This window comes from Pristis pectinata, chromosome 2 (assembly GCF_009764475.1).
Source record: "Pristis pectinata isolate sPriPec2 chromosome 2, sPriPec2.1.pri, whole genome shotgun sequence".
Lineage (NCBI taxonomy): Eukaryota > Metazoa > Chordata > Chondrichthyes > Rhinopristiformes > Pristidae > Pristis > Pristis pectinata.
Genome location: NC_067406.1, coordinates 105,023,722 through 105,049,670, shown reverse-complemented (window position 1 = coordinate 105,049,670; position 25,949 = coordinate 105,023,722). Strand labels below are relative to the sequence as shown.

The window sequence follows — 25,949 nt, the reverse complement described above, 5'->3', positions numbered from 1 at the left end:
GAAATTTGAGAGATAATATTACAGATGTAATTTTTAATTTTGATTAGAAGTTTTCTTTGAAAAATTCCACGGGGAAAACAATTCACCTCTCCTTGGATAGGGATTGTGTGTAAATGGGGAAAATAAAATAGCTCATGAAACTGATTAAAATTAGAATGTATTGTTACAGGAATACAAACAATGCCGTAAACACTCAGCAAGTCAGGCAGCATCTGTGGAGAGAAAGATAGTTAATATTGCAAGTCAATGGTCGTTCATTAGAACTGGAGCAGTTGAAGCAACTGCATTTGCGCAGGGTTGCTGATGTCACGCTGTGAATCTGATTGCTGAAGGGGAATCTGGCTGAAAAATTTACTATCAAATTCTAAAGGACTACGGAAAACAGCAGAAACTAAAGGTGTGTTACAAATCACTGGAAATGCCATATTTCAAATCTGTCAAATGAAATCCATCGATTATGGGTCTGATGATTTCGTCCTGTGAAGGCTGGCTGTATTTCCCACCCTGTATTTAAGGCCTTCTGCAGCACTCCCCAAAACAGGGAATAACTGATAGAACATGCCCCATCACCGTCCATCAGGAAATGCATACATTACTGCCATTTTGCAGTTACCTTCCTTTCCCCCCACCAAATACTTAAGAGAATTGGTGTTGAATGCTTCAGCAATGTGTTAAAAAAATATTAATGGTCTCATGATTATCAGAATCCAATTATGGCTGGAACAACAACACTAAAGGATGTTGTTTGAAAGTTAAAAGCCTTTGAGAAGGGACTTTAAAAGGTTTAATTTTGCTTCTTTGGTTATGGCAAATTTAAAACTCAAAAGGCAGCCATGTAATAAAAACCACTGACATGGAGAAATGGTGCTGAAAATAGCCTGAGACAAATGAAACATAACACCACATTTCTACAGCCAAGATTTTGTGGTGCCACGTGGTGGAAAGAAAAGGCTGCACTTTGGTTCAGAACCAAGTGGTCCAGCCATCTGCCCATCATTAATTAGATATACGCAGTGGCTAAGAGGAGAATGCGCTTACAATGTTTTTTCTTATGTAGAATGTCAAATAAAGGTTAGAACAGTGACGATCTTTATTACAGTAGGAGGAATGTTTGCTTGGAAGGGTGGCATCAGAAACCAGGATGAGGCTTAGAGTTATGAAAGAACAGATTACTCTTTTGGCTTGGTGCCAAGAACCTTGGTGTAAAAGACTAAATGAATTGATTTGTTCAACATTTGCACACACAGTTTAATGCTATGTGCAATATTTATATTAAAGATGTTTAGGTTCACAAATGATTAGGTCATTACAGTGGATCATATAAACAAAAAGCAAACAAAGCCAACTGCAACAACTGGTGGTGTATTTAAAAAGAAACACACTCCAAAATGCTTATGAGTTCATTATTGCCATTAAGAGCAAGAAATATCCTTAATTGTCACATCATTAAAAACAGAATTAAAGTTACTCTTATGCTTGGACTGTGATCAAAGCACATTTTAAAACAATTATATATTTTACTCTAAATCCACCTTTACATTTATTTTATCATTGTTAATATATTAATTCATGAGTATGTTACACTAAGGAGAATTTAATGTCACAACTTCCTTTTCAACAAAATGCAAAATCCATTTGCCAGAATGCACTAAGCAAAATCATTTGGTTCTGCTGAAACTGGAACAATTGAGCACAGAGTATTTCAAACTTTGCAATGACTTTAGTAAGAATTCTTACATGCTGTAAAGGATATTTGTTTAAGAGTGATGGAAATAATCAAGTGTGCGAATATGCCAACAGTTCCCATGGGCAAGGTTATAGAAATGAAACTGCATTAAAACAAAACACTCCTGGGAAGTAAAGGCTGGACTGCATTCAACTCCAGGTAACAGAATTTACAGCAAATACCAGCAACATCCCAACAGGTCCGTGCTGGTATTTGGGTCCAAACAACTTTCCTCCCACTTTGCTACATCTCCCCTGCAGACATATCCTTCTATTCCTGTCCTGTACTCTTCATCTTTCACCACTTCTCTCAACAGTCATTGAACTTCCAAGCATTAAGTTCCTTTCCATGGGTCTCCTGAGCTGTAGTTCCCAGTGCTCCACTGAATGGCAAAACTGGTTTTACATTCATTTATTTCATACCCATAGTGAATTTTTCCACAAGATCTTCCATCATACTTAGGAGAATGGGAACTATACGAGGGTAAGCATGGAGATTCTTTCTCTTTACAGGGCAGCTGCCTGGATTCCAGATAAAAGGACCACCAACAAGCCTAAAAATAATTCAAAGTTGAAAATGTTCTGGAGGACTACTTAAAGGATTTCAACTTACAATTGCTGAACAAATCACTTCTAGAATACAATTTCCTTATAAAACTACCAGTTTTATATTTAACTTCTAAATCTGTGCAAGTAAACAAATTGTAGAATAGAAATGTTGTTGTGCTCAATGTAACATGCCAGAGATGAAGAATAGAACAGTAAATTCTTTATTCTCAAGTACTCCAGGTCAGATTTTGCACAGGTGCAAAGTGAAAGGCTGTGTGTTAAACAAGATGCCACTCTTATGCCAGAATTGTTCCCTATGGTATGCTAGCATGACTTCTAATCCATTTCTTATGCAAGATATCCTTATGGCTTCTCTAAGTGAGAAGGTTAGTTTAGTGTTAAGGGTTGTTGTCTGTTGTACTTCCTACTAGAAAAAGGTATACGTTAACATCATGTAAACTAATTTCTGCAGGACTCCTGCAGCCAGCACGAAAAAAAAAGGTGGAAAATCACAGAGTTATCTTTGAATCCACATTTAAGGACAACAGCACAATACATTTACCCACTAAACCATTATCCTTGGTAACTTTCTAGGTACATGCATTTAACTTAAGTACTGAAAAATGGAACCGAACTTCAGAAATTGAATACAAGACAAATTATTAATATTGCGTGTTAAGTGCACAGGGTCAAGGCTGAGTTGTTACTCTGTAGATTCTGTAGTAGGAGACCAAAATGTAATGCTAACCGATGCGTCAACTTTTCTTGTGAATTCTGCAAAACAGGTGAAGTTAGAAGTTGCACTTTAAAGTAAAGCTAGTTTAGCTAAAGGCCTGTTGGGAGCTGTCACTTAACAACAAAAACCTCCTAGTACCTTATCTACTTTATTAGATTAAAAAGGGCCAGAAGATGGAAAAAAGTCAATGGATTTAACAAATATGGAAGATGACAAAATGAATTAACACTTGAATAATCTTTTTTGAAGAAAAAAATACAAAGCATATATTGGAGAAATAATACTGGAAAAACTCAACATGAAGCAGCATCTGTGGAGGAGAAGGAACAAAACTATAGCTTCAGGTCGATGACATTTCAGCAGAATTCTCCAGGTCACTGAGCTGGATTGTTAAATCTGTTTCTCTCTCCACAGATACTGTCTGACCTGTTGAGTATTTAATTTTGTTTCAGATTTCTGACATCTGCAGTATTTTGCTCTTTGATAGGTTGGAGAAATATCGGCTAACACTCAACCAAGAATACCTTCCAATAAAAAGAACAATAGAACAACAACATAAAAGGTGGCTCATTTCTGTAAAAAAAATTTTTCATTACAGTAGTTGCCAAACTTAGTCAATAGAACAGTTTACTAATCCAGTGTGTTCATTCATTTTGTTACTCCTTGTACAACTACAGCAGCAATGAGTTATAGCAATGAATACCTACCGACATGCACCATGTAGCTAGAAAGTTTCATCAGTTACATTTCATCACATTTCCCCTTTACAACACACTTTAATCAACACCAAAAGGTAATGGTTTAAAAATTTCATTCATAAGCTGAAAGTTTACAAGAATTGCACTTAATTATAAGTTGTATGTGCTAGCACAATACAAAGCAGTTGTGTTGTTTTGCACTCTATGTCGAGTCAGACCACTAGTCAAAAACAAACAGAAGTCCCATGAAAATTGAAAAACATTTTTAGAGTGTCTTAAAATTTTGGTTTAAACCATTCCACGTTATCTGGCAAGAACACTACCTAGCTTGCTGATAAGCATCTGTAATTTTCACATCACTAGGAGAGAGTTCTAGAACTGGGTTCACAAAACCAGCATATTCAGAATTCCCATTATCATCCATCTCAGCACTGACAAAATCATTTTCCCATTCTAGTCCAGTTGAATCATCTGATGCAGACAAGGGGTTGCTTCCAGGTCTATGACTGCTGTGCCTCATGGCTGCTTGAAGAATATCTTCCTCTGTTCGAGAACGTTCTCTCATTGGAATCATTCTGTTAATTCCTTGAATAATATACAAAAAATGCATGCATTTTGGTTTAACATGGGGAGTAGTATAATACTAGGATTAAGAACAAGTTTTATATTACAGCAGTGCACTGAGAGAATTATTTCCTATTTCATTTGTACAAATGGAGAAACTCATACAATTTTAAATATTTTATAACAGTACGAAAGCAATCATCAACACACCACATAATCCGAAGCATCTAACATTAGCAGAGCAATAAGGAACTTTATGGGTGCGTTATCGAACAAGTGTCTCTGGGCCAAGATATCAGGTTAGGTGACCAAAAGCTTTGTCAAAGTAAATAAGTTTAAAGAATAAGGTGAGTTGGAGGGGATTGGGGAGGTAATCCCAGTGTTTATAATTTAAGCATCTTTAGACATGGTTGCCAAAAAGATGGAGTAAAGTAACCAGGGATGCAATGGAGACCAATATTAGAGGAAGGTAAATTGTTTAAGGGTTGCAGAATAACATGAGGTTATTGAGGAGCAAGGCCACGGAAGGATTTATTGGATCCCAATTCAATACTGATTAGGTTCTACAGATCAAATCCATTCATCCGTCCATCCTGCACATTTTCATTACTAAGGCCTTCAAGGTTAATGGACATGGTTTGAATTCCCACTCTCCATTTCCTATTCTGAGTGGATCCGCTTTATGATGACCAGGACAATCATTTAGGGGCTAATGACATACATACAACATATGCAAGAGAACATGGACAGAACAGAGGCCAAAAGCTTCCTTGAAGGGATCAGCAGAACACGCCACTCCTTTTACTACCAGTCTCCACAAACCAGTACAGAAGGACAAGACAGGAGCTGGAGAAGGTCAGTCAGCCACTCAAACCTGCCCCACCATTCAATAAAATCATGATTAATCTGCTTCAGGCCTCATCTTGTCTTCTGTGCCAGCTCCTCAGAGCCCTCAATGCCCTGATACCTCAAATATTTATCTACTTCCACTTAATGATCTAGGCTCCACAATCCTCTTGGGTGAAGGATTCCAGAGTTTCATCACCCTCTGTGAAAAGACATTTCTATGCACCTCAGGTTTTAATTTTATAATTATCTCCCACTAGTGGAAATTCTCCCACTTGGAAGCAGCCGCCATCTGAAACTGCTTAGTGGCAATAAAATATAACACTGTTCACAATATATGGTGGGAGCACAATACAAACCATCAAGACCCTTGGCATCCAAAAGAGAATTGGTATGCACCCATTCTACAGGCAAAATTTCCCTGCAATTAAGTTTTTAACCTCAGTTGGCAGTGGCATCTTCTGTCCAGTTGCCCGGGGTCTTGTTTGCAGGGGCAAACTAGAAACTTTTCAATAAGTACAAGCAAAACAAAATGTTTTTGAATGTTACAGATATTTTCAAACATTTGGTAACAGTAATGGCATTGACAATAGATAGCTTAGGGACAGGGTGGCACCAGTGCTGCGGACTGTCTGCATTGAGGCAGTCCCTGAATAGCAGTCAGTTGCACTACAGTGCTGGGAGCCAATCTCCCAGTGGAAAACTGTGACCAAAGCCACAATGGGGAAAAAAAACCAGCCTGGCCCAGGGGAAACAGACAGCAATTTCAGACTGACAGAAGGTTTATCCTTATGGTAAAACTGCAAGAAAGAAAACAATGATAAAATTGAGAGGTTATGTCCCCATCCTGAATTGTCACACTTATTAATAACCAGTATTGGTACTACAATAGGTAAAATTTATGAGGGTGTAGTAATCGATTTAACTTCACTTTTCTTAATATTCATCTATTTTGGGGAAAAAAATTATTGCAAGGTCCATGGCATTTTAAGACTTGTTGCTTCTTATACTGAAATTGAACTTGTAAAAGCAACTTACTAGGTCAGAGCACAAGACAGCAACAATTACATGGTAGAGTGTTACGGACTCAGTGAAAGTCCCTTTAAGATAGAGAGTGTGTGTGTATGTGTGTGTGGGGCGTGCTTACGTCAATAGAAGATAAAGGACGTAATGACGTTGTTGAAGAGGGAGAGGGAGAGGGAGAGGGAGAGGGAGAGGGAGAGGGAGAGGGAGAGGGAGAGGGAGAGGGAGAGGGAGAGGGAGAGGGAGAGGGAGAGGGAGAGGGAGAGGGAGAGGGAGAGGGAGAGGGAGAGGGAGAGGGAGAGGGAGAGGGAGAGGGAGAGGGAGAGGGAGAGGGAGAGGGAGAGGGAGAGGGAGAGGGAGAGGGAGAGGGAGAGGGAGAGACCAGCCTGCTTGTTTTCTCTATCGATGGATGAGAAACAATAACTGTGTCTGCCACTGAAATCCATGTATGGAAGTAATCCGGTGGAGTTCACTTTGTTGCTGACCTGTAGAAGGAAACAAGTATTTGTGTGTGGACGACCACGATCCGGATGCTTTTCGGGGTGAGAAAGTCACTACCGAGTAAACCCTGAAGTGTCGTTTGGGTTCCATCGTGGAACATTTGGAGTTCGTATTTACTCTCCCTATGTTCTCTATGTCTACGTCTTATCTTCTGAGAACGGTGGTTGTTGAAGAAGCCCTTGCTTATGTTTCACCTTATGGCTTGCGGAACTGAACTTTAAGAACCATTCCTGAACTGGGAGTTTTGGACTTTGCCACACACACACACACACGAAGAGTTTAGTTTTTGGGGTTAACGTTCGAGGTTTAACATTTTTGAATGCTAACATACTAACATTTTTACTTTTATTTTACGTATTATCATAAGTAGTGATTAATAAAATAGTTTTTAACACTGAATCATGCTCAGTGTGTTTCTTTTGTTGCTGGTTCGTGACAAGAGCAACAGGTTTTATTTTCCTTCCTTTATAATGACGTTCCTGTACAGAACACTAACTTAATGTAATGCTGCATAATGATACAGAAATTTTAATTGTTTATTTAGAAGCCAAAGTGTATGTTTGATTAATAGACATAAAATTTGTTCTTTGACACATTTTGCAGTGTTGTTCTTTCAAATTTAAAAGAACAGGTTTGATCAAAGTGAAGATTTATGATCAACAAAGAATTGTACTTGTGAAAACTCTGACAAAATGTTTCAGTCATTGCATTTGTACTGCTACCAGTATTCCCTAAATGACTGACATTGGTAGATTTGAACAGCAAAAATTCTATGATGGAGAGAGGATAAGGTGTAACAACCTCCTGTCCCAAGTTATACTGTAGGATTCTTGCTTATCATAGCTCTGGAATCTTTCTGCTATGGTAAACATGGTATCAGAAATAATCCAGCTTGGCCTACACAGAATTCAGTATAGCTGAATGAGATGGTAACGTAGTGAGGCAGGAACAGTGAAAGCACTACTTCTATAAAAGAAGTCTGGGTCAATTCAAAATAGAAGAGGAAAGGGAGTATTTTCAATTTAAAGTCTCTCCAACAAGCTCAATTTGAGACAGAGTTGGTCAAAACCTGGCACATCAGAAGATGAAGTGAAACACTAGTCCTCAGACACTAGCCATAAATATATTTCTGGAAGTGTGGAAAAAGAAAAAAAAAATCGCTGGCAGTGAGGGCTGCAGCTCAGGCAGCATGTTGTCTTGATCACTCCAGAAGAAAAAAATAACATTAACTGGTAACTTTTTCTGCCATTGAAGGATTATGGTCTTCCATTAAGGGGGTGCATTAGCAGGGATGCTTTAGTGTAGTGGTACCCTTCTTGCCAGAGTCAGAGCTTAAGCACAGATTTAACTCTGAATTCTTGGATGGCATCCAGCAGTGGATAGAAACTGGTAGCGACCCAATCATATGGACAATCCTGCTTTTAGCTGGTATAAAAATATTTACAAATATAGAACACGGATGCCTTGCTGTATCTTGGCGTGTTGGTCAATTGTGAACACTTACTACACATACCATCCTTCTATTGAAATTTGGAAAAAAGTATAGCATATTCTGCAATTGTGACACATTCCTTCCTCTCAAATTTCAAGTAATTTCAAGGCAGAATACGAGTATTGACCTCCACCCCTCTTCCCTCAGGGGTAAAGATACATCAGGTCCTCATTTGGATTTATAAAAAACAAACTTGTACCGCCTCACTGCAGCAGTTTCACCTCAGGACTTTGCTGACAGGAAAGGCACCTCAAACACAAGAAGCTGTTTTGCATGTACAATAGTGAATCATCTTCGGTTCTTAAATCAGAGAGAATTCAATGAAACAAGACAAAGTTTAAAAACATAGATCACACATTATGATGTCATGTGGAAGAAAACAGGAAGGGGTGGAAACTTGTCCTTAGTCATTTGTGGTAAATGCTCAATATAGTAGTAGATGTGCATTCCATTCCACTTCCAAGTCAGTTTTGTCGAATTAATGGAACTGAATTTCAGAAGTGAATGTAATGCTCAACTGCTTGTTTGTAGAAGGCATAGGGAACATGTGAGCTACAATCAATGTTGTGAATATACTGGCTTCTGTGCTGGAAGCAATTTCAATTTTCTTTTGTGGTCTCCTTGATGTTCTCGGAAGCTCTTCCGCAGGTTGAAGTTGTGCAGCATACAATTCGTGAAACATTCACTGAGACCTGCTACAGGCATGTGCATTATAGCTTCAACATGCTTCTATGCTCATGGTTACGTAAGAGAATGCAATTATCTCATGATAGCACATACTTGATTTGAGCCATGAAGTCCAAGGATAAACCTTGCTCATTCAGCTAATACACAAAGACATTTTTCTCACTTATATTGGTCAGGCACCAAATTATTTTGATTCAAGCACACTAACAGCTGACTAGCAATGCAGGGGAGAGTTTGGTTGGCAGTTGAAACTGCATGTGGAGAGCCATTCCTCATTTATGTAGGCAGTGACACCATGTAAAGGAGCACACACAACCCAGAATCAGAATTTTATAGTACACAAAAGGCTATTCAGCCCATTGTGTCCATGCTAGCTAAAAAAGTCACTTGTTAACTTTTAGTAAATATTTCAGGTGTGTTGGGAGATGTTGTCTCCACCACCCTTTTGACAGTGAGTGCCAAACCCCATTGGGTTAAAAAAAAGTCCAAAATCTCCTTTAATCCTGCCATCAATTTAAATCAATGTCATTTAGTTATTAACCCCTCTGCTAAGTAGGTCCTTGTACTCACCCTTTCTCGGCCTCAGTTTATACATCTTAGTTAAATTTCCACTCATACTTTTTAGCTCCAACAAAAATAACCCAGAACTAGACTCTCTCTCCTTATAAATGCAATTTTCCGGTACCAGAAACATTGTCATAAATCTCCTCTGTCCCCTCCCTATCACATCCTTCCTGCAGTGTGGTGTCTAGATCTGCAGGTCACACACGAGCATTTTATAGAGTTCTAGAAAACCTAGTTCTTATATTCTATGCCTCAGCCAACAAAAGGAAGTATCCTGTTTATCTTAATGACCTGCCCAGGAATCAGAGGATATACACCCCAAGATTCTCTGGTTCCTCTACAGTTCTTAGTAGATGTATTCCACTGTCTTGTCTGCTCTTCCCAAATGCACTACTTCACATGTCCCTGGATTCAATTTCATTTTCCACTTTTGTGTCAACCTGATCAATCCACACTGATATCTTCCTATAGTCCACAACTTTCATCTTCATTGAAGAAGTTGCCAATAAAGCCAACGTGGTCTCTATGTTTAGTTGCTTATGTAACTTCGAAGACTTAAAAGGTCAAAATGTAAAATATATGCTGTTCAAATTTTAAGGGATAATAATTTACAGAAGTTTCGTCACTAATTGCCATTACCAGACAAGTTTACTAGAGCCAGTTTCACTTGTATGTCAGATTCCCGGCTTCTGCTCAATGAAACACTAGAAACCAAGAATAAAAAGTTAACAAATCAAAATAGCTTTACCTTCTTCATCCTCCCACTCGAGGTCCAGTGATGTACTATCATCATTTGTTGATTTGGTTTTTGTTGTCAGGTCACAACTGCTTTCAGTGTTTGGCGTCAGAAGAGTAGGCTCTGGGAAGATTCCTAGCATGAAGGCAGGAACAAATCGTAACGAGTGCACAAAACTCATTTTCAGAAAAATAGAGCTTCATGGTCAACTTATAAACACTCTATTCCTCACTTATGACACAAAGGTATACAATGCTTTATTGTATTATAGTTGATCCAACATATATATGGTGGATTCCCCCTCCCCCCCCCCCGCCCCCCCCAAAACAGGTGTTTCACGTTCCAGAGAAATCATTAATCTGAAAAGTTAACTTTTTTCTCTATAAATGTTGGCTGACCTACTGAGCATTACCATTATTCATTTGGCATTTTGCCTGATTAGAACAACAAAGTGCCTTTATAAGAAGACATCAAGCACTTTACTAAAGAGGAAGGGAACCCATAAAATTAAGGGAAAAGTGGTATTTTGGTAAAGGTTTGGCTCTGTAATGTGAAAAGGAAGATGGTGGATAGGGGTTTTCAGGCTGAGATGTGGCTTGCTGTTAGAATTCCTCAAGGGCCAGTTTCAATACTTTGTTTTAATTTTTGACAAATGACCTAGTCTCAGAAGTAAACAGCAGTATCATTATATTGCAGATGACAAAACTGGACACAGTGGTTGATGATTATAGATTTTCAGATAACAAAAACAAATAATGAGAAGAACCATGGCAGATGGAGTTCATTGTGAAGAAACGTGAAGTGATGCATGTTGAGAGATGCAATAAGGAGTGACAGTCTACCATAAAAGACACAATTACGAAGAGTGCAGATGAGCAGAATGACTTAATGTTTACATTCAAAAATACTTAAAAAGGTGGCACAGCAAGTTGATGAGGATAAAATTGTACAAGTTACATGGGTTTATAAACAAAATAACAGAATATAAAAAGCAAAGAGATCATATTGGAACATCATAAATATCTGGTTCAGCCTCAGATGTCAGGTGTATTCTGAACACTAGGAACATGGAGGAGATTGACCAGAATATTACCAGGAATGAAGGACTTCAACCATGAAGGTTGAAGAGTCAGGTCTACTCAGCTTGGAAAAGAGAAGGCTGAGCTGACTAATGGAGATGAGAGCTTTTTTTTAAATTAAGAGTAGTTAGATAAAAGCCATTCCCTCAGGTAACCACATGCTACCAGCCCACTTATTTGATACCATGGTAATGCTGAAACTTGCTCAACAAAATGAAAAGGTGCCCAAGTTCACCATATTCACAGAAACACAATACAACAATTCACTCAATTACTATCTCACAAGCCTCCCCTCAAGCATCAGCAGTGATGGAAGGAATTATTAGCATTGCCATCAAGCAACAATTATTAGCTATTACATTATTTGTTGTTCACTTTCAGCAACAATTATTAGCTATTACATTATTTGTTGTTCACTTTCAGTTTCAGTTTCAGCCCACGCACCAGTCTTGATCCATGCACCAACACTAAAGCTAACCTTCCAATGTAGTTCCATGCAAGATGAGAATAACAGCTTGACTTCAAAGCAGTTCCTCACTTTTAGGCATTTCTTATTTGAAAATGTCCATTGCAGCTTGATCTCTTTCCCTCCATAAATTTTGGGCTAGATTTCCTTTTCATTTTTCTACCTCTCCCTTAACATTGCTGCAATCAAAAATATCACGCAACATTTTTCAAGTAACAGGATACTAATAATATTGGGTGCAACAAGTAAGTTCAGGGTATTAAGAAGTTAGCCTTGTTTAAAAGTCCCAGAATGTCGTGGGATCGATTTACAATCACTCTCAATTTGCTGTGCATAAACATCTCAAATGCCCATTAATTCCCTGTAAAAAGTTAAGTTTACCAATTTTAACATGGTAATTGTTAGCATAATAATCAGGAAGCAGATCATTTCAAATTCTTTAAATCATATTGTTGCTTGAAATTAACTATTTCATAACCAAATTATTTGTTTCCCTTTGCCTCTTATTTTCACTCCTGTCAATATTTGTATTACTCTTAATTTTTTTCCTCTGTACTTTACTGGACAAGTCACCCACTCTAACTCATCCTCACCACTCCCTTGTGGTACTGAAAAGTGTCCAGTCTCCAGCTCCAGACAGTTTTCACCCCATTGTTTAAAGGAACTCTCTCAGAGTTTGGCAGACATTATTACCATAATCTTCCAAAATGCTCCATTTGGGAATTGTTCCTTTAAATAATAAAATGTAAATGCCATGTAGGAAAGGAGACAGGAAGAAACCAGGGAATTATAGATCAGCTAATGAAACATACATTGTCAGAAATTATGAGAGCCTACAATTAAGTCTAGAATAACAGAAAAAATTAAAAACTGTTGTTGACCAGAGTCCTATCAGTTTGTGAAGGGTAGGTCTGCCCAACAAACCTGGCTGAATTATTTAGAGTACAGAAGTGGGTAAAACTTGTATAAATGTCTTCAGCACTGGCAAATGTAAATAGTCCTCTCCAGACCAATAAAGGACAGAGTACTTTCTAAAAGATGAAAAGTTAAAAGTGGCAGAAGTCCAAGGAGATGGGGGGTACAATGATCATTAAAAAAAAATTATGGATGAATTCAGAAACTAGCCAGAAGTAGGATATTGACTTGTCTATATCTACTGGTATACATGATGGTGGAGGTTTTACTACAGCTACATAAAACCATGGTTAGATCACACCTGGTATACCGTGAGCAGTTCTGGACACCAAAGCTTAAAGGATAGACAACCCTGAAGTCAGTGCAGGGTAGATTTACCAGAATAGCACCCAGACTCTAAAAAGCCTGTAGATATGTGCTACTCTGTTATACAATTATGTTATGATTTTGGAGGATTTTTCCCATCTGCTCCATGATCTCCTTCATTCTGGCTTTAGATTAATGATTGCAAAGAAGTTGAAGTCAATATTTACTTCATTATATTCATAATTAATTAGCTAATTGACATTTCCAGTAACTCGGGGATTATGCGAGTGATCAGTACCCTTGTGATTTTTCACCAACTTCCCTCTTTCTATTTTAGATATTCTGAACAGTTCAGCATTAATTCTTAAATAGCCACATTCTGGAAGCTTGAAAACCCACATCCTTTGAGGATGTGGACTAACTGATACTAATCTCCAAGATTCTCTCCTTCAGAGACTGTTTTCTAACACTGCAAGTACCCTGCCCCCTAGACAGCAAATATTCTTGATGGGCACATATCAAACTTCACATTTCCATTTCCTTGGTCAAACTTACCAAAACGATTGTGATAAATCCCACAATGATTCACTTTCCACAAGGATCAAACTGTTTGTTCACTTCATATTCATTTTATAATTTTATCTGCAGGATAAATAAAAGCCTTTCCAAATGCAGATGAACTCCCTCAAAGGCCAAAATCCAGCTGGAAATAAATTTTGCTTATCCACCCCCTCCACCGCCATGAATGACCGTCTGAGATGTTAATTACAACCACAGTAAGATGGCATGGAGGTAGCATACAAAAAAAATAGTTGATCTCTATTTCCTTTACAACTGGCTAGTATTTTGTCAGTACATCATACAATATTAACCAACTATCTTCAAGATTGAGCATTGGCTCAAAATAGCACTTTTGTCACCAAGTCAGGTGGGCACATCCAAGCCCCAATTCAGAGATTTGAGCAGGTAATCAATGCTGACACATTAGTGCGGTATTGAGAGAATTGCAGCATTCCAATCTGTTGCCTTTCAGATGTTATTGATCTTCTATTGCCTCGATGCAAAAAAGAATTGCGCTGTACTATTCAGAGGAGCAGGGACTTTTGTTATTATTTGATGTTTAATCAACATCACTAGACATATCTAGTCATTTATCCCATTGGTTTTTTGTGGGATTTTGCTATATGCAACTATTTCCCAATATTAAAGCACCGAATACAATAAGGAAACTTCCAGTTACACACAGCTATAAATTGTTGATCTTCACACTGACTAGCTTTAAATTCACATACTTCATTGCCCCTACATTCACTACTTCAGTTAAAGAGCAGTTCATTACACTACGCTTTGTGTTATCCACTATCAAAATCAGGCATGATCTTACTGCTGAAAACCCATTTATCCTTCACCGTTTTAAATCCAAAAATGCACTGGAGCTGCATTAATAAGCTCTAAGCAGTTATTGAATTCAACAGAAAATGTGATTTAAATCTATTCTAGTTTAACCATTCATACACCTTAACACCCATTTAGCAGATATACACAACAGCATGCAAAATATTTATGGTGCTGTATGAATATTGCAGTATTCAATAGTACCATCTGCAAATAATTAAGGCGAGATGGGTTTTCTACACATTTTTCTGGCATGAGTTCAAGCACTCAATATTGATACCATGCTATGATAATGGAAAGATGTCATGGTTTGTTGAAGATTCTGTAAAGTCTGGTATTGCGTTCAAGTTAGTACAAAGATCATCTTATCCTTGTGGCTCAAACAACTTTTAACAGAAGACCGGTTCTTTAGGGAGGAAAAAAATAAGTCACTAGTTAGAGGAAATAACTAAAGATATGGCTTAAGTGGTACATTTTGAACATGTTTCTGAAATCGCACTGAAACCTAGAAAAGCAGCAGGATTTAGGAAGTGAATTCTAGGGGACAGCCAATATTGGTCTGGGGGAATGAGGACGTACAGAAACCAAAATCAGAATAGTAAAGAGTGAAAGCTGGAATGGACAGCTTTTAGCAATTGCAATGAAGTCAACGTGGCATTTGCATGCAAAGATTCTGAAATTAATACAGTGGGTGCAAAACGAGGGTGGATATCAGTGAAGACAGGAAAGAACTCTGTCAATGTACCTGCCTGAACCACTTCCTCTGGCAGCTCATTCCGTATATGCACCACCCACGGCGTGAAGTTGCCCCTCAGGTCACTTTTGAATCTTTAACCTCTCACCTAACACTTATGCCCTCTAGTTTTTAGTTCTTTCTTAGGAGGAAGACTAGGTACACTCACCACATCTATACCCCTCATGATTTTGTACACCTCTATAAAGGTCACCCCTCAATCTCCAAGGAATAACACCCTAGTCTGCCCAACCTTTCCCAATAACTCAGGCCCGAGTCCTAGCAGTATCTTCTCTGCACTCTTTCCAGCTTAATGAGGTCTTTCCTATAACAGGGCGACCAAAGCTGTACACAATACATCTAGTGTAGCCCCACCAACGTCTTGTACAACTGTGACATACCATCCCATCTCCTATACTCAATGCCCTGAATGTTGAAGGCCAGTATGCCAAATGCCTTCTTCACCACCCTCTCAACTAGTGACATTGTTTTCAGTGAACTATGTACTTGTACCCCTAGGTCCCTCTGTTCCACAACACTCCCCAGGGGCCAACCATTCACTGTACAAGTCCTACCCTGGTTTGACTTCCCAAAATGCAACACTTTGTACTTATCCAAATTGAAAGTTACTTGCCAATCTTCGACCCACTCACCTAACGGATCAAGATCCCTCTGTAATGTTTGATTACCTTCTTCATTGTCTATGATACCACTTTTTTTTTAAGTAGCAAACTTACCAACCATGCCTTGTACATTCACATCCAAATCATTTATACAGATAATGAACAAAGGTCCCAGAACCAACTCGTGACAAACCACCAGTCACAGGCATCCAGTCTAAGAAACAGCCTTCGACCATCACTCTCTGCTTCCTACCATTGAGCTAATTATGAATCCAATTAGCTATCTCCCCCTGGATCCCATGCAATCTAACCTTCCAGAGCCTGCCATGTGGGACCTTGTCAAAGGCCTTGCTAAAGTCCACATAGACAATGTCCACTACCCTACCCTCATCTATCCTCTTGGTTACCACTTTGAAAAAATGAGACACGATTTCTCACACACAAAGCCATGCTGACTGTCCATAATTAGACCTTGTCTATCCAAAAGTTGACAGATCCAGTCCCTCAGAACCCCTCCAGTAACTTACCCATCAATAATGGCAGACTCACTAGCCTGTAGTCCCCTGGCTTGTCTTTGCTGCCCTTATTAAATAACAGTACAACATTAGCCACCCTCCAGACTTCAGAACTTCACCTGTGGCTAAGGATGAAGCAAGTATCTCTGCAAGGGCTTCTGCAATTTCTTCCCTAGCTCCCTACAAGACCCGAGGATGCACTTGGTCAGGATCTGGGAACTTAACCACCTTAATGCACTTTAAGGCTGCCAATAGCTCCTTGCTGGTAATCTGTATGCAGTCCAAGACATCATCATTCATTTCCCTCATTTCTTTCACATCTATCATTTCCTCCACAATAAAAACTGATGAGAAATATTCATTAAAATTCTCACCCATCTCCTTTGGCTCCACACATAGATGGTCATGCTGATCTTTAAGGGGACTTATTCACTCTCTAGTCACCCTTTTAATATACCTATAGAATCTCTTGGGATGTTCCTTTAGCCTGCCTGCCAGATCCACCTCATACCCTCTTTTTGTCCTCCTGATTTCCCTCAAGTGTACTCCCACACTTCTTATAGTCATTAAGGGATTACATCAAGGGGTCTAGACCCAATGTATGCCTCCTTTTTATTGAACAGGATCTCAGTATCTCTCGTCAGCCAGAGTTCCTTAAACATGCCAGCAAACAGTCTCACCCAATGTCCTCTGCAAGATCCCACTTAATACCTCCAAAATTGGCCCTGCTCCAGTTTAGGATCTTAACCTGTAGTCCCATCCTGTCCTTCTCCATATCCATTTTGAAACTAATAGAACCATGGTCACTCGACCCAAAGTACTCCCCAGCTGACAATAATTGAACAATTTTCAGCTGTTTTTGGCTCAGTACTCTGATCTACTTTCAAGCTCAAATGCACATTCAGCCACAGGTAGCCAAAATAATTATATTTTAAGAAAGTGCTTGTGAGGCTGACAGTATTTGGGAGAGTATTTTGCCCTTATCTTCCAGCAGGAAAACTTACTGTGTTGGTTCCGGAAAGCTTCAGATTGAGATTTTGCATGCTGCAGATATGATTCAAAGTCTTCTTCCCCCGTTTCACTGCACAAAACAATAGAAGAATAAACAATCCATTGAGTTAAGTTCACCATCAATTTTAAAGACATTTATAAATGATTTGATCAATGTTTGGTCTCAGTAGGGGTCATGCCAACCAGTAGAGCAAATCTAGAAATTACAGGCAAACTCCTCATAATTAAAATTAATGATAAGAGAAATAGCCTGGCTGATTGCTGCCCAGCAGCACAATTCAGACAATGTCATGGACTGGTTCTGTAGCATTTTGTTTCACTAGCAGAATGCTACACTGACATAACATTTATGATCACTGTAATAGTTCATTAAAACTAACATCTGTGACAAGATAACATAATGGTTATGATGCTCAAAACACCAGTTGTCCTCCCTTGGATTACTGCTTTATCCCCCAAACGGTCCTGGACAGTGTTCTGTTGGGAGGTTGGCTCCCAATGCACTGGCCTGGCCGAATGCAGCATACAGGGAGAGGCCCAGGAAGAAATTGCCTGTACTCCCAGTATGGTATTGATAGCTAGAAGTTCACCCCAAGGCCTTGCCCTTTAAAGCTGTCAATGAAGGTGAATAAAAAAAAACTAGGAACCCAAATAAAAAAATTAAAACTTTTTAAAAAAAAATTAAAACTTTAAAAAAATTAAAAAAGGGAACCACACTTAAAAGTAAATACATTTAAACTAAATTAAAATCAAATTAAAAGCTCTCCGAAGCCAATTTCTTTTTTGAATGGGGCAACCCTGTACTGGCGCCAAGATACGGGATCAGTGGGCAAGGTACCTGGGAAGTTAATGGAAATTCATGTTCTCCTGTTGAACTCATGTGTCCAGAGCAGGAACAGACAGCAGCACTGGTGGCATAGTAGAAAACACCACTGCTGGCTTAGGGCCACATAAGAAATGGACATTGGGATGTCTGCAAGTCCAATAGAAGGGATGGTTCCAGGGTGGAAGATCCATCTCAACATGTTACAAAAATACATTTCCCATTTAGCATTAGAATAATTGACTGCAGTTTCCATCACATCCTACAGGAGGCGATGAGAGCCCGTAGGATCCCGGTTGTCTGTCAACACATGGAGCAGATGTTACCAGTCAAAGCAATGACTGCACTGACTATGGCAGCCAATGTGCAGCAGTGAGCCTCACATCTCAGCATAGAGCTGCCACACCACTTGCCCCACAGCCCATCTGACACTAGCCATCACAGACAGCTATCCACACCATGGTGTGGGCAATTCATTGCTGGGGAGCACCATGTTGCTGGTGCAGCAGTGCACAGCCTGAGTGGATGCCTTTTGTTTTATAGAGAAAAGCACATGCCTGTGAGTGCTCAGACTGGAGGATGAAGAGCAATGTGACCAAATCAGCCCTCTCCAGGGTAGTGCTGAACAAGGTACCAGTGTATGGTAAGCAGGAGCACACTTCCTATAGTAGTAGCAGAGTTAATTGCTCTTGTCTGGGAACAATTCCTTTTTCTTTTGGAAGACACCATGATAAAATTTAAAAACATTAATCAACAGTATTTAAATATTCTGATATCCTTTTTCACAATGAAAATCTGGGCAAGGATATTGAGTTAACACCCATGACCAATTTTTTCTTTGAAAGGCTGCCTTGCTTTCTTTGGCCCCCAAAAGGGCATCTGAAAAGTTGAACAGATCAGCATTCTATGAAAATGGAGTCTGTACAACAGAAGTTGGATCTCATGGATGAGCAGAATTTGATATCTCAAAAAAGGAAGTGAGAAAGTAAATGAGGTTTAATGGTTAGTCACAAGACCCTGGGAAATTCTGGAGCCAGTGAGTGACCAAAAAATAATAAAAAAGAGTCCAACTAACAAAGATATTCATAAACTCCTCACTTGTTGGAGCTAAGTGAAGAAACAGAGAAGTAGGTTTTAAGTAGCTGGTGCTAGGAAAAAGCTGGGGCTTATCTCAATGGTCACTTCAGCAATGGATCACTAAATACTCCCATTTCATGAAGTCACATTGGAAGAGTTTTATTTCAAATGGTTATTGTCTGCATTCTGACAATACCATGGCAGTTAAAGTGCACAAACTCAATTTTAAAACAAACCTTGCTAACTTTCTTGGGAAATACTATGAAGCTGGAAGAACTGAGTAGGCCAGGCAGCATCCATGGAGAAAAGCAGGTGGTCAATGTTTCGGGTCAGGACCCATCTTCAAGGCTGAAGATAGGAAAAGAGGAAGCCCAATATATTGGAGGGAAAAGCAGAGCAGTGATAGGTGGACAAAAGAGGGGAAGCGGGTTGGGCACAAGGTGGTGATAGTGACCCCATCTTCTTCAGGACTGAAGATAGGAAAAAGGGAAGCCCAATATAGTCACTTCAACTCCCCCTCCCACACTATCACTGATATGACAGTCCTCGGCCTCCTCCACTGCCAGGAGAATTCCAAGCGCAAACTGGAGGCACAGCACCTCATTTTCCGTCTTGCAACCTTGCAGCCTAATGGCATGAACATCGAATTCTCCCACTTTAAGTAATTCCCACACCACCCTCCCCCCAACCACTCTTTCCCCACAACACCACCCCCACCATGCTTCTTTTCTTTCCTAGTCTCTTTTGTTTTCAAACTATTTTTTCCCCTTTCTCTCCTTACCTTTGACCCATCCCCCAGTGGATCTGCTCTCCCCTCCTCCCCCGCACCTGCCTATCACTTATCTCTTACTTGCATCTACCCATCACCACCTTGTGCCCACCCCTCCTCCCCTCTTTTGTTCACCTATCACTGCTCTGCTTTTCCCTCCTATATATTGGGCTTCCTCTTTTCCTATCTTCAGTCCTGAAGAAGGGTCCTGACCCAAAACATTGACCGCCTGCTTCTCTCCACGGATGCTGCCTGGCCTGCTGAGTTTCTCCAGCTTCATAGTGTTTTCATCTAGATTCCAGCATCTGCAGTCCTTTGTTTCTCTAACTTTCTTGGGAGACTGATCATTTGGATATTATTGTATCTTAGGCTTTTCATCAGGTTTTTGGCTAGGCACTAAGTGCCAGCATATTATATGCTCTTGATTGTGTTCTAGGTTGGCAAAGATGTCTACTTCCCAACAAGATAACAGGAAGAAACCTAACTTTTCAGTGACTTCCTGGGATCAGAAATCAGGAATTACTAAATAGCTATATATACTGATCTTGGTGTTAAGGATGTTAAAATTTCCATGATGCAAGAACTAAAATAAAAAAAAAGCAACAGATTCAATATGTAATAAAAAAAGTATAATGGACAAACTGATGCAACTAAAGATTGACAAATTGTTGAGACCTGATGTTTCTTTCCCAAGATGATAAAAAGGTAGGAAACATTTTTGTCCCCCCAAACTTTGCTGTGATTTGCCAAAAGACTCCTGAATCAAGAATTAACCCCTTTTTGGGTAACATGTTACATATTCCATTATTTATACTTGGAAAATAAAACCAGCAATTGTAGGCCCATTAGTCAAAGGTCAGCTGTGGCAGTTAAAAGAGTCTGAAGAATCATTTGAACAAAAGTTACTAGTGAGAGCCACCAGGAAGTTGCAAAAGTTAAATCAAGTCCAATGAATTCAGTTGAGACTTTTGAGGTTACATCAGACAGGGCAGATAGAGAAGTATCTAATGGATATTGCGTGAACTTTGAGAAACCATTCATCAAGATTCCACATTGGAGATTGTTAACAAGATGGAAGTAGAACTGGAGATAACCTTGACTTGGTTGGAAGATGGGAAACAAAATGGATAAAATGTATGCATTCAAATTGGCATAAGGGTATTCCCTATATCGGTGCCTCAAGCTTTTCACTGATTACACGAATGGCTTGGATCAAGGAGCAAAGAGCTAAGTATTCCAAAGTTCTGATTAAAGGTCATCAACCTGAAATGTTAATTTTGTCTCTCTATGGACGTTACCTGACTGTTAAGAATTTCCAGAATTTTGTTTTTTTATTTTAACCAAACATCCAAGTTAGCTGATAGCACTGAATTAGGTAGAACTGCAAAAATGTTGATGGGAATGGTAAATTAGAAAGCACTGACTGATTGACTGGGTGAGAAAAATTGTGGCAGATTGAGTTCATTGTCGAAAGTCTGAGGGGATCTACTTCAGACAAAAAAAAGACAGAAAATGAAAAATGACCGTGAATATTAAGTCAAGGATAAGAAGCCAAGAATTGCGGGTGAGCAGAGATTTAAGGGATCCAAGCAGAGAAGTTACCAAGATCAAGTGGATAGACAGAACAAATTTAGAAAGGATAATAGAATGCTGAACTATTCAAGGGTACTGAAATAACATGGTATTGTGGTTGCACAGAGTTCTGTTTTGATCACATCCACACCACTGTATTCAGTTCCAGGCACTCCACTTCAAGATATTTACACTGCCCTTCAAATGTGTACCTCCAACACCAAAATGGTATCGCAGACTAAAAATTCAAAGACGACTGCTAGGCTTGTACTTCCTTAATCATCTATGTTCTGAGAAGCACGTCGCCAAACTCCCACTTCTTCTAGTTCAAAGGGACTTGAACTAGTACTTATTCCAATACTGGCACTATCAACGCAGCATTCTCTTAGCTCAGCCTTGATGCATGCTTCAATGTGCATTGGCAGGCTGAGAAGGATAACAAACATAACCCAGAAGGAACGAATATTTCCCTGAATTCAAACGTGCTGAAGCCAGTTATGAAACTGCTATCACTATTGGCTAAGATTGGGCAACTTACCGATCATTGTTTTTAATAGCTCTGCTGCTCATTTCCCCAGCTGCCTGCACAACAGAAGAGGAACATGCAGTGACACTGGAAAAGCTTTAATATTAAGGAGGTCTCACCTTTTTTGCTGGTCAGGGGTTGCAGCAGACTTGGTCTTTTGCTTCATCTTTTGTAGCCTTTGTTGCTATAAAGCATAGAGATTGATGAGTGCATCATCTTTGCATATAGAATGCTACATCTTGATTTGCAAAGCAGAAACCAGAGGGAGAGAAACAAAATATATGCAATAGTTTATATGTGATTCTGCAAATGACAGTTATTTAGAATAGATTAAGTATTAGACAGCTGTAAAGGGCACAGCAAGAGGTCAAGAAATTTGAATAGTTTCAAAACAAGATCATTTTCATATTGCACCTTAGAATGAACATACTAAGTAATTCTTCACAGAATTAGCCTAAACCCAATTTAATCTTGCCTTTCTCTTCCTGCATATTACTGTTTTATGACTATTTTAAGCATCTGTAGCTCCAAATACTTCCACTCATAAATACAGAGAGAAGTGGACAGCTTTATGTATAATTGGCAGAAGAATAAATAGAAGTAAAACTTTAAAACGATTTTAGTAGTTATTGAATTTTGACTTGCAATACAATCAAAAACATTGACACTCAGCCAAACAGTGAGTAAAGTGGTCAGAAAGTTGTTAGAGTGCACAATTTAAGAATTTTAGGAGAGAGAGGTGGACAGGCTTAAAAAAAAGGGGGAGTTCTGGAAGTTAGGACCCACAAGGTTAAAGGAATGGCTGTTGTAAAGGGGTAAAAGGAGTGGAAGGCACACAGAAGGCCAGAATTAAAAGGAATGCACAGTTCATGGATGGTTGTAGGCTTGAAGGATGTCACAAGGAGAGGCAAAGCCACGAAGGGATTTGAACACAAAGATGAAAGCCTTTGGGATACTGGGTGCCAATGTAAATCAGAACTAATTGTACAAGCATTCTTTATACACTAATAGTTGTAATTCCACTTGTGTTACAGTATGCAACATCTGTCTAATTTATTATCAACAATGACTTTCAGTATTACAGATTTAAGGACAAAATATCAGAGGGTCATAGGTGAGCAAGACAATGACAGGTAAGATATAGATGGCAGAAAATCTGCAATTTATGGCAAAGACAGAAACCAACTGGGACAACATTGGAATAGTATGGAAGTAACACAAGCATGGATGAGGGTTCCAGCATACATAAACTGCTGCAGTTAGAGGCAGGGGAAGAAGACCACCTTAACGACAGCAGTAAAGCTCAGCTCAGGGTCACGATGAGAGAGTCTGGTTCAGCCAAACAAAAAAATCTGCAGAGAAGGGGATAAAACTGGTAGTGAGGGAATGGTTTGAGGTAGAAGTCACAAACAATACGTCTTTGATCTGTTCAGTGTATTAGTGGAGAAACGTGTGGCACAACTGGGACTGGATGTCGGACAGGGATTTTGACAACAAAGACAATAAAAGTAGTGAGATAGGAGTCATCATTGTACATCTCAACTCATATCTTGTCATTTGGTTGTGTCAGTGAGCAGCAGCATGCACAAAGGAGAAAGCCCTATTACATCTTTGGGAGCATTAAAGAATCAGTGGAGAAGTGGGAAGAGAAGCACTTGAAGATTCTGTTGACTCCATATAGATAAGAGAAGAACCAGACAGGGTCTGGATTTAATTTGTTGAAAGTAGTTTCTCTTTGGAAGTTCAGTTCTTTTCTCTTCTCTCCTTCAAGTGCATTTAATTCTTTGCAGCTTTTTAAAACTTCTAATATATTCCCTTCAGTGATTTGGGCAGAGGCCTAGGAATTCACTCACACATGAAAACATGCAATAAAATGAAGCTGCGTGTGGGACTTGTGCCAACTTTTACAGGTTCTATTTATACTAGATTTTCACATGCACACATCACATAATTCTGTGCACATAAGAGGTGGCAATCAATGTTTTCCCAAGGGTTCCACAAACTGCAAGAAATGTTAGGAATTCTGTCCACCAGTGAAACTGTCTTGGGCTAATTCACATCAGTACCTTAAAGTGGAGGTGTTGATCAGTGACACTAATTGGTAATGAAACATCCTTGTTCTCACCCATCATGGGGTCCAACACATGATTGCTTAAAGATGAAGCCTGTGCAACCGTGTTCAGCCTGACATGTGGAGTGGATGATTCAGCTCCGCTTCCTCTTGAGAGCCCCACCATCACAGAAACTCAGTCAGCCAGTCTGATTCACTCCATGTGATATCAAGAAACTGCTGAGTCCACTCGATGCAGCAGAAACAATGGAACACCAGACAACATCCATGTGCAGTTCTGAGATTTGCACTCCAGAATGGTCCAAATCTCCAGCCAAACTGTTCCAGTACTGTTACAACACTGCTATCTAACCAGATATGTTGAAAATTGCCCAGTTATGTCCTATACACAAAAAACAAGACAAATCTAATTTGGCTAATTACTGCCAAATCAGTCTACTTTTAATCATCAAAGTATTATTGACAGTGCTATCAAGTGGCAATTATTTACCATTAACCTGCTCACCAATACCCAGTTTGGGTTTCACCAGCAACAACAGGCTCTGGACTTCATGGGGTTGGTACAAAAATGAACCAGAGAATGAATTGCAGAGCTAAGAGTGACCACCCTCAACATGAAAGCAACATTTGATTAAGGGTGGCATCACATATGAAACGAAGTCAGTTGTGGTTGTCAGAGATCGAACAACCCAGCTCCAGAATGTTACTCAGGGAAGGCCCTTCAGCTGCTCTCTGCGAGAAATGGTGGTGTTCCATTCCACTTGTAATTCCTCTGCAAACGCAACAGCCCATGCCTGAATATTGTCTTGCTGCTAAGTAGCAAGTAATATTGGTGCCACAGAAGTGCCAAACAATGATTACTCAAAGAGCAAAAGATCTTAAGTCACCCAACTTGCAAGAACATTATCACTGCTGAGTCCCCACATGATCAACATCCGGGGGAGAAGGTCATCAATGACCAGAAACAATTGAAGTAACCACAACTGGAGTTACAAGGGCAGGTCAGAAGTAGAGTATCCTGCATGAGTAGCTCACATCATGCCCCAAAGTCTTCCCATCATGTACAAGGCATAGAAGTTAATGGAATACTCTCCACTAGCCTGGACCAACAACTTGCATGTAGCTCAACACCATCCAGGACAAGGTGACCCACTTAATTGTTTTCTCAGGGTTGGCCCTAATGGCCACAGTGACTTCCTCCACTGCAAGTGAGCAACCATCCAACAGCTTGGCTGTAGACACAAGTTGTACTGTGAAGCAGAAGGACAGGCAAAGACAAAATTTGCTACAAAATACACCATTTATTGAGCATCCCTAACTGGCACCAAAGTGGCGAAGAGACAACATCCTGACTAGCTACAGCACTTGTGGTGAGAAAACTCCAACAACATTGTGGGGCAACTCCAACAGTGAATGACTGATCAAATTGAAAACTTGTTCAACAAAGGATGGTATGCGACTTGGGGTCTCCTTTGCAGGTGTTGGAAAACCAAAGGAGACAGTTGCCCTGGTTTTTCTGGATGGTTCAAGGCAAAGATTTTCCTTGTGATAGGGAGGAAGTATTGACAAATTGCTGCCATTTATTTGGTGCACGGTGTGGGCACTGGGTAAATTGTGGACTGCTATGAATGCTCAGATTGGGTCAGAACTGATTACTACCAAATGAGACTAAGCTTCTTCAGCATCCTTAGAGCAATGATCTTCATCTTCACAAGCAGAATTGTCCAGGCAGAGTAGTTCAGCCCGCAGGTGACAGATCTTGTCACGAATGCCTTTGAAAATTTTAGCCTCCGGCGGTCTTGCTACACAGATGGATAGATGCCAGATTAAGGCTCCCTGAGACTCAGAATAGACCCACCAGGCCCTCTGCTCCTCCTCGATTTTCACTGTGAAGAAACTCTTGATTTTGGATCCACTCCTGCTTTTGGTCTTGGAGGAGGTTCAGTA

At 39.6% G+C, this 25,949-nt stretch overlaps 1 protein-coding gene across 2 annotated transcripts in view; it reads right to left on the bottom strand.

Moving 5' to 3' along the window:
* Positions 1-1,060: 1,060 nt before the first annotated feature.
* The window catches only part of ap1ar (adaptor related protein complex 1 associated regulatory protein), a 60,100-nt gene continuing 35,211 nt past the window's right edge, over positions 1,061-25,949 (bottom strand). The window contains exons 6-9 of one of the 2 annotated variants that reach the window (XM_052010449.1): positions 22,051-22,115; positions 17,158-17,234; positions 10,134-10,256; positions 1,061-4,293 (exon numbers count right to left, since the gene is read on the bottom strand). In XM_052010449.1, the coding sequence (XP_051866409.1) occupies positions 4,028-4,293; positions 10,134-10,256; positions 17,158-17,234; positions 22,051-22,115 (531 nt within the window). In that variant the 3' untranslated portion in view covers positions 1,061-4,027. The remainder of the gene's footprint in view (positions 4,294-10,133; positions 10,257-17,157; positions 17,235-22,050; positions 22,116-25,949) is intronic. The other variant, XM_052010448.1, reaches the window with a different exon arrangement.